The sequence below is a fragment of the Triticum aestivum genome, chromosome 1B (assembly GCF_018294505.1).
Source record: "Triticum aestivum cultivar Chinese Spring chromosome 1B, IWGSC CS RefSeq v2.1, whole genome shotgun sequence".
Lineage (NCBI taxonomy): Eukaryota > Viridiplantae > Streptophyta > Magnoliopsida > Poales > Poaceae > Triticum > Triticum aestivum.
In genome coordinates, this window is record NC_057795.1 from 323,659,716 (window position 1) to 323,669,750 (window position 10,035).

Consider the following 10,035-nt stretch of genomic DNA (forward strand, 5'->3'; position numbering starts at 1 on the left):
TATTTATTTTTTTGTGAGAGAAATTTCCAATATATTCATCAATCATGGTAGTACAGAGAACACTAGGGATAATAAAAATTACAACCAGGTTTATGGACCACCTAGCGACGACTACAAGCACTATATTTAACACGTGATTTACCATATTTCCTCTACTTTTGGTCAACAACTTAACATCTCTACTTGGTTGATAGTCTGTTCTGTTGTTTCAACTGGAAGACTTTGATTATAGTTGATTTTTTTTTCTTTTTGTAATAGAAAGCTTCATGTTTGTTTACAAGTTTGGCTGGTGTTGTTTTGTGCATGATGCCTTAATTCGAATAGACAGAAGGCTAGGAGAGTAACTTTTAACTTCTCAGTATGTATGTGCATTTCCATTTCCTTGAAGATGTTTCCAATGTTTTGCTGACTTATATTCTGCTATCTGTGCTCTTTGTCAACTGGAACATTACAGAACAAGAGTACGCAGCGCGAGTTGATTAGGAAGACTAACAGATCATAGGTGATCTCTTTCCTGCTCGGTGAGATGTGTTTAATCAGTTATTGCTTACTGCCGTTGATGGATGGACGTTTGCATCATCATCAGAACGTTTTCTTTTGATCCACCTTATTGTATGGATAAGTCGGGCGACATTTTCCTATATGTAGCTCTGTATTTCTGACCTATTTAGTTTGTGATCAGTTATAGGTGAACTGGGAGCCCCTTCTACTTTTTAAACTCAGGTGTGGTGGTTTCGTCAGCGTTACAACAGCACGACATTCGGTTGCGAGAGGAGGAAGATGGTAAACCAGAAAGCTATGACAAAACATGACCAAGGGCTGCAATGCTGTCTTGTGGTGATAAGAGTATAGCATGATGATCTACTACTAACTTGCAATATTACCTTGATAACGCATCTACAAGGATCACACTGATTTTAAGAATGCAACAATCAAAATTATAAATAGCGTCCAAGGAGCTAAACACTTGAAGCACAAAGACATAAGGACATTGACATGGATATAGCTCTGATTTTATTGCTAAATGGATTTTAACGAAGACATTTGCCTCACAAAATTTATCTGGAAGCTCACTCTAGAGAAAACAAAGGCCCCTCTTTTTGCTCAAATGTACACTCACATAAGCTGATTCTGAGCTCAACAATGACCAAATCCAGCAAAACAACTGGGAAGGCATCTATCCAGCACTGCAATTGAGGAACTTCCACTGTAAAGAGCAAAAATATAAATCAAATAAATATGGTTTTAATCATCCGTGAAAGCTAAACCTGTGATTCTTTACCTGAACCTGAACCTGGTCAAGATCATACAAGGTAAGATGACAATGACAGCACAGGCAGTAAAAAAACATCTTCAACTTGAAGGCAAGAACATACTACTGTACAAATGACCAACATTAGTGTCCCCCAAAAAGGAAAAGAAAAGCGACTTACTATCCTACCAAAATAATATAATTTACACGTGGACTAAAACGCCGCGGGACAAATGGACAATAGTTACAGGCCATGCAACATGCGTGGAACCAGCTAATCAGCATAACAATGCTCCCAGGCTGCCAGTGTATGCAGTTCAGCACTTCAACTTTGCTCTAGTCAAGAAAAAAGGCCACCATATCTTTCAGGCTGCTCTTCTTTTTCGCCACAGGTGCCCCCTGCACTTGTGCTACAGTCTTCTGCCAGTCGTTTTTCCGCTGCGACGCAAGATTCACGTTCACGGTCCTCGGTACCACAGCCTCGGGTTTATTTTCATAGGCTGCAGGTTCACTATTCCACAGGGGTCCGAGCAATATGTTCATCATATCCTCAGCAACATCACCGGTCATTTTGATACTTGGTGGACGCTCTGGTTTTTCATGTCTCTTGTTCTTGTCTACTCTGCACTCGCTTGGAGTTTCATCTGTGGTAGTAGCTGTTGTGCACTGCATCAACCCCTTTGTTGACCAAGTGCTTGATATTGATCCTCCTGTATCAACAGGAGTAGAGACTGGAGGCCGTGGAGGACGCTCTTCATAGCGGGCCGTCTTTGTGGTCCGTATATCTTGTAGCTTCTCTTTATCAGCATTTACAATCTGCATCATGTAAATGCATCAGAATACCTTCGGTGGTATACTTAGTTACTCAAAGCAAAACTTCGAACAGGATTGCTGGTTTGCTAGGCAGCCAGAAAATGTAAAAAGGGGGCGAAAAGGTGGTAAATTATTTTCTGCCACACAATGAAATTAGGACCTCAATTCTATGGGGAAGATGTCATTAGCACTCAGAATAAGTCTCCTATTAAGCTTCAGCTTTGGCAGAGAAGTTAGAAATGATACATCATGCTTAATCATGTCTTCAAACTAATGATAGGACTGGACTGAAAAACAAGAGTTTGCCTACATCGTGCATGTTTGTCTCTTGAGAGTTGCATGCACAAATATTATCAAGGTGCAAGCCAGATCGGTCCATGAAATGTATTCACTAGGGTCACTCCTAAGCATAATGGGGCCATTGCCTATTGGCAAAGGTCATTTTTTTTCTAATTATTTCTATAAAACAAGTAATGAGTTGTACTAGATCTGCCTGCATCAATCAAAAATAAAGCTAATAAATTGGCACGCAGTGCATAATTCTCAGATGTTCAGTGAAGTAATGAACAGGAACCAGCGTATTTTAAGGGGAATTGCATAACAACACCAGAAGATGTGTCAAACCTGAAGACAAGTAAAACAACAAAAATGCAAAAAGAATTATGGTTTACCTCTTCAGCTATGCTCACAAGATCTTCCACAGTAAGCTCTATCTCATCATCAGTTGTACCTGATGACAATGCTTCTGATCCAACATTATCCGGCTTTTGTTTCTTGCTATTCTTCGGAGCAGCTCTGCAAGTCACTTTTGTCACATTCTTACGAGTTGTTTTCTCAATTTCTTCAAGTTCATCTTTGGAAGAATAATCAGCACTGTCACGCTTTCTTCTGTTCTTCTCTCTACCCTGACATCGTTGCAAAGTTCTGGAATTGCCAGCACTAAGCTCCATCTCATCATCAGTTATTCCTGATGACGATGCATCTGATCCCACATCCTCCAGCATCCGCTTCCTGCTATTCTTCGGAGCAGCTCTTCCCCTAACTTTCCTCTCATTCTTACAAGTTATTTTCTCGATTTCACCAAATTCATCCGTGACAGCACGATCAGCATCCTTGCTCTTTCTCCTGGCCTTTTCTTTACCCTGGCATCGCTGCAACGCCTTCAGTCCACCAGCATCCTCTGGATCCACAATTTTTTTCTGCCTTCTGATGGGCTTAGCCTGATCCAGAGCCCCTGATCCCTTATCAGATTCCGCCGACTGCTTATTCCGATGCTCAGTCTTTGACACTTCATTACTTGAGCACGGCTTCATCATCCAAGCAGGTAGACATCGCCGATTATCAGGGCATGCTTCAGCCATCTTCAAAGGCAGGCCAACAGAGTATACACAATCCCCTGAATTTGAACTACCCAGTCTCAGTAGAAAAACGAATCAAGAAATTGATCGCAATTTTCTGAACGAGACGATCTGAAACAATAGCCACCAGCACAAGAATTAGATCCTGAATAAACTACATGTCGAATTTTCTCATCGTAAAGAAAGAAAGAAACAAGGCGAAGTAAAAGGAAGGGGGCCCTAGCCCGATCCGACCCTAGAACCCAAGAAGCGCCAATTTTCCCCGCTCTGAGGGCCCCAAGATCCCATCTTTCCGACGGGGCGACGCCGGAGGACTCACCGGCATCTGACCCCGCCCCCACCTTCTTCTTAGCTGGTTGAGGGGAGAGGGAAAGCGAGGAAAGTCGGGTGTGCCGCGTGGCCGTGGCCGTGGGATTACCTCAATCAAGGAGCCTACGTGGCCAACGGTGCGGTATGTGATTGCCGCAGTGGTTGGTAGGAGCTCCGGTCGGTGAGGCCCTACGGCGGGGCGGAGCGGCTCGCCCAAGGCCGGCGGAGGACGAGACGACGGATTGGGATTTGGAAACTGTTTATGTTGCCTTGACCAGAGACTTCGAGAAAGGAAGGGGTTCATGGATAACTTGAAAGTCGGAGTAATTAAAACGGCCCCAACGGCTCGTTGTCCCGTTCGTATTGGTTAACTTTTCGAAGGTTAATTTTTTTTAGGGTTCAAAATTTCTAACATTACCCTTTTTTTTCCTTGCGGGATTTTTTTTCTCACCCGCAAAAAAAGGGTATTGAACTACAAGAACATCCTATATTTAAGTTACAGAGTAGTATCATATTTGTACGATCCAAATAATCAAACTTTCACGATGCCATTTTTTTATTCCTTTTGTTTCCAGAGCTTGTATCTTTTTATATATTACATTATACTTCCTCCGTCCCATAATATAAGACATTTTTTAGTTCAATAGTACTTCTTTTTGTGGGTGAGTTGAAAAGAAAAAATATAGGCATTTTGAACATTTTGGGTCTAAGATTCTATAACTTTTTATCAGTTCAACACTTTAATATATGTGCATCCAACATTACAAAATATCTACACTTTCAAGGATTTGTTCCATAAATAGATAGGTATTATATTGAATTACCAATCAACAAACGTGTCCAATTTGATTATGTCAAATTGCCAAACATCAAATGTCAGTGAAGAACCAAGCAAGGCTAAAATATACGACGGTGCCTTACATATCATGGAGTCGTTGGCGAAAGAGTATTTTGGACTTTGGAGTTGCCAGAAAAGTACCGACAGATATATGTTCTTTCTTTTCTTCTACTCCAAGGTTCTGACCGAAACCACCACGAGGGCGCATCACCGAATAAAGCCCATGCAACACCAGACTGATGGAGAGGCTGATTGGGGGCGGCCTAGTTGTGGAGGAGTTGGGGGCTGTTGTGGGATGGCGGACGATATTGATTACACTGTAAGAGAATTGCTCTGAATTACTATACATGAAAGTGCATTTATCACTTAATGGTTTTTTGGTGTGATGACAATGTGGTTAGTGGAACTAATGACGGCTGCTAAGATTTATCTTAGGTCAATGGTTTTATGGATATTTATTATGGAGATGGTTGACCCCTCACTTCAAAAAGATCAAAATGCTTGGTTTTCCGATGACTTCGGTTTGATTTGAGTCATAGGATCACAACACTTTCAATGAGGTCAAGGTGAAAGATTGACGGTGTGGGAACACATGAAACTCATACACTTGCCTTCCTACACCTACCACCCGAAAGGGAGCTTGCTATCCACCTTTTCGATTCCTCCTAGTACTCATAGGGAATGCCTATAGCCTATGGACAACCCCGTGCGCACGGACTAGTTGATCCTATGCGCATGGGGTACTGCCCTCACCTCTGAACACCGCGTGTGCATGGGGTCTGATAGAGGCGAAGGTGTCCCAATCTTTCGATGGGGATAACTATCGTTTTGAGTGGAGTAGATTTTGACGATCCGACTACTAACGTGCGAAGATGACACGACTTAGGGTCATAAACCAACTCCAGGATATTATTGACCATGCCAGAGCATGATCAACTTGACCACAAAGGTCTAATTGTGGCACGCAAACGAAAAATAAACAAGAACTAAAATTTGCAACATGAATATTACGAATTAATATGAAAGCTTTATTGATGAAGTGGGGTTCTGTGAACAACCTGGCCTAGTTGTTGGACACAAAAAAGGTATGCGAGTTGCAACTATGGTGAACTTCAATCTGACAAATTTCAAAGATAAAATGACGCCCTAAGGCCTGTATTTATAGGGAGACTAAGGGGAATTTCGCCCACCCTTGACAAGGAGGGACTAAAATCCATCCTATGTCGTTTTCCCTACAAATATGGACTCTAAAGCCAACCTATAAGTAATATTTCGAAATACATGGGTATGGCCCAAAAATAAGGTGGCGCAACACCTATAGAAAGTTACAGGCAAAATTTATGAAAGGACACCTTGTATATTTCGTTCAGATTCTTGTACATGGTGACTTCAAAGTGCTGAATCTCTAGTGGAAACTCCGTTCTGTTCTCTTCACGCTCGCCTTCTTCTCCATGTTTGATTATGCTCCAATGTTTACCCCTTTTATCAATGCTAGGCCCTTCATTCGTAAGCAACACAAATGTATCCAATTTAGACAACATCATATTCACATAAACATTAGAAACATTACCAAGAAATGAACGTACCTGATAATTTAATTCGCGTGCGCGAGCTCTACTAATTGATCCAATATGTGTAGCAGCAGGGGCAATTGGTGTAACTGTGGTAGCGATGTCCTCGCCAGGGTCTTTGAACCCATGCGCACAGGGTACTACACTCGCCTCTGGACACCTCGTGCGCACGGGCCAACTATGAAGGGGTCCAACGGTTGGAAACGGCTATGTGGAGATTAACTCTACCTAAGCACCCTTATTCTACAAACCCTTACACTTTAGGGCCCAACATATTTTCATATGATAGGCACATCATATTAGCAGGGGATATGATGAAGAAATAATACACTTGAAAACAAAGAGGATGAGAGATTCAAAGGTTTGACATGCATGGATGTTGGAGTGGAATGCCTATTGAACTCACACAAGACTTGGAACTCTCCCTTATAAGTGGTTATTTGAATTGAAGCATTTGAGTGAGATGGTGGGATAGGTGAGGGTATATATAAACTAGACCCGGAATTTTAATTGTTACACACTTCTTCATATAATTCGGAGGCACTGAATGATCAATTTGAAGGATCAAAATCAACAACAAATCGACAACTTTCAACTGGCTTAGAGGGTCCAACCTAAAGTCACCTAGATGCTCCGACCGACACTATTCCACATGTGCACACTATCAGAGATGTTTGAAATATTTGACCAAGGTGGTTTGGAATTGCTGGGCAGTGTGCAGAGGCTTGCACAAGTGCTCTTTGTGGCTTCAAATGGAGTTGTCCGGGAGGCTCCATACAAACTAGGATTTGCAACAACTATCTAATTGAATGGATTGATGGGTCCTTATATACCCTACAAATATCTACAATTCTTGTAGTTTTCATATTATAATCCTATCAAACATGCAATGTTTTATCAATTATTTGGATTAACAAAATAAAGTTTCAAAGTGCTAGTTGGTGTTTTTTGTGTTTTTGGTTACAGAAAAAGTTCCGCACTTAAAAAGATAGAGAAAATTGAGCGAAAGTTTCTAGGACGAAAGAAGATCATGCACCATTGTCGCTTGGAAAGATGCTATTACTTGTTTTTTGTCTATTTTTCCTGGTGAAAACAATCTTGTCTTTACTTTTACGTGTATTTTCATTCTTACAAATATATTTTTTCCATAATACAAAAAACACTTCAAACCATATGATACACGCGTAATTTGTTACAATCAGCAAACTAGTGAGATTGATAATTTCACTAGACTTGTTAGAACACAATTTCAACCAGGGGAAATTTTGCTACTTGCTTCATACCCTTACACTTGGGGCCCCAACACGTTCAACAAAGAATGATTTCCTTGGAGCAACTAACTAGCAGATCTGGCTTGGAGGCTCCGAATAGTGTAAACATAGTGAAAGTAGCATCTCACGTAAACACAGTGCCATTTTATAATAAGCATATGCATATGAATTGAACAGTCCTACAACCATGGCATGCCAATTCATAAGTTGGGATCATATTATATAGGTGGTACATCCATAAATCCAAATGATCAACGTCCATTGTATCTAATGGCTAATACTACACTAAGAATGATAGGGGTACCTTGATACGTTCTAAACATAACTATATTTTTTTAAGTTTTCATCCCTACCAAATTGTTGCATGCTCATCGGGGTGTCAATTTCGTCATATTAATGGAATAACAACTACGCGGTAAGAGGAAAAGCAAATAAATGTTTATCCGAACATACTATCAAAAACCTTTTTACTATTTAGTGACAAACATAGCGGCTGATATAAATAATGAAGAGTACAATATCCAAGCAGGATTCTCCATCAAATACCATTCACAGGACCTTGGTTAGTCTCTGCATGCAGGGGCACCTAGAACCATGTCGCAAGGTAGTTCCCTTGAGCTTTATGCTGCTTTAAAATACTGAAATACATTTTCTTTAAATTTGGCAATGGCGGTGTTGGCGCATTGTTCCATCTCGAGAGATGTTGCTTTTGGAGAACCATTCTTGCGGTCCTAGTGTTGTCAAAGGTGGTCAGTGTGGCTACTCGACGTGGATCATCATTGTTTTCCTTTAAATGGTTGTATGCATTCTTTGTTTTGAATAACTCTTGACATAGAGGTTGGGGTGCAATTCATATCGTATAACTCCCTTCGTTCCTAAATATATGTTCAAATTGAACTATCAAAACATCATATATTTAGCAACAGGGGAAGTACTATATACTGAAAATAACATTATCCCATTCTACATGTGATATGATATCTGAGCAACGCGCTAATTTGTTTCAAAAAGACACGCACATCTAAGAGCATCCTTCATCATGTTGGTCACTTGGACGGCGTGGAAAGAGAGAAACGAGGGTATTCCGCACAAAAGCGCCCCGCCGCTGATTTTGCTTAACACAATAATATCGGACGCAAATTTGTGGATCACCGGCGGGGCCAAAGCACATAGGGATGATAATTTTGTGAGAGTAATCATTTATGTCGTGTATTAAGAGCCACTTGCAAGACTATATTCTCTCTTTATTTAAGAGCATGGTTAATAAGAAAGCCTGTTCGTGGCTATATACCAATGCCATGTCACTTGAAGCCTTTATAATAGCCAACTAGTATAATAGATGAGTTGTAAACTAACTATTGGTATTTAATGCTTGCATGTGAAAGAAGGAAAGAAGACACAGGCTTAGAGCAACTCTAGCAGACCATGCATCCCGCCGACCCGCAAAACGCGTTTGTAGTTCGCACAAAATCGCTTTTACGGGTCGGCGCGGGCTGGCACAGATGCAGACCTAGACCCGTAAAAAAGCATATTCGCGGAATATGCTTTTTTACGGGTCGGCTTCTGTGGGTTTTGATCTGGCGCAGCTCCTCCCGGCCCGCAAAACTTAGATTTGCAACTTAAATTGATCTAGCATAATGCTTTTCTTTACTTTTGCAACAACATTAGATACAAAAGATATCACCAAATCTTGGCTAGAATAGCAAAATCAAAGAAAACAAGAACCACAAGTATGCATTTCAGAAGATTTCCAACTTTCATAACTACTCCCACTAGTTGAAGCAATATCTTCTTCATGCACTCATTGTTGATCTGCGGATTCTTGATCTTGCTTTCTTCATTCTTCATTTTTGGTTCCAAAGAAGTAGACGTTGCTTCCCCTCTAGTTGCACATGTTGCCGCATCATTGCCTTTGATTGTACTAAGGAGTGCACTAACATCTATTAAGTTTCTTTCAATCAACAAATCAATGTATTGGCCTTCCCAAAACCAAAATGAGCATTCATCGTCCTACACAAAAGAACGAGCAAGTTCAAAGTGAGCTACCGCAATTGAACTAAAGATTGAGGTATGGAACGAGCTGCCGCAAGTACACGTACCCCGTCATTTTCGCATTTGCTTCGGCGTGCCCGAAGTGAGCCGCAGCACTTTCCGCGGGGCAGTCGTCGCACTCTATGATCGGCATCGGCAGGCCACAAAGACGCTGCGCGAACGCCGAGCCCGGTGGACGGCCGGACGAGTCCATGCCCGCAAACCTTTGACGGCGGCGGGCGGACGAACCCGCGCCTGCATGCGGCGATGCGCCCTTACCTGGGCTGCGGGAGAGGCTCCCCGACCACTCCATCGCCTGGGGCAGCAACCGGCGGACAGAAAAAAGCCAAATCCGGCGACCGGCGATGAAGCGCCGCAGATCTGCAAATCCGGCGGTCCGCCGGCGCAGGGAGGAAGGGAAGGGAGGCCTCGTGCGCGTGGAGGCCTTCCGGCGTGCTCCTGCCGGCTGCTCTCACCGGAATCTTGGGTGGCGGCCGCCGGCGGTGCGAGGGGGGAGGAGGGGTGGTTGGTGGGAGAAAGCGCGGGATGAAATGCTCCCCCACCACCAACCGCTTCCGCTTATATGCAGGGC

General features: G+C 42.3%; 1 protein-coding gene across 3 annotated transcripts; it reads right to left on the bottom strand.

Moving 5' to 3' along the window:
* Positions 1-1,340: 1,340 nt before the first annotated feature.
* Positions 1,341-4,046, bottom strand: LOC123121780 (uncharacterized). 3 transcript variants are annotated; one of them, XM_044541840.1, is made up of 3 exons: positions 3,842-4,046; positions 2,737-3,534; positions 1,341-2,068 (listed from the first exon to the last, which is right to left on the bottom strand). In XM_044541840.1, the coding sequence occupies exons 2-3, from the start codon at positions 3,424-3,426 to the stop codon at positions 1,589-1,591; spliced, it is 1,170 nt and encodes a 389-aa protein (XP_044397775.1). In that variant the 5' UTR covers positions 3,427-3,534; positions 3,842-4,046; the 3' UTR covers positions 1,341-1,588. The 3 variants fall into 3 exon arrangements, with proteins under 3 accessions (XP_044397775.1, XP_044397780.1, XP_044397765.1); XM_044541845.1 differs by having other exon boundaries at positions 3,658-4,014; XM_044541830.1 differs by lacking the exon at positions 3,842-4,046 and having other exon boundaries at positions 2,737-3,827.
* Between the last annotated feature and the right edge of the window lie 5,989 nt (positions 4,047-10,035).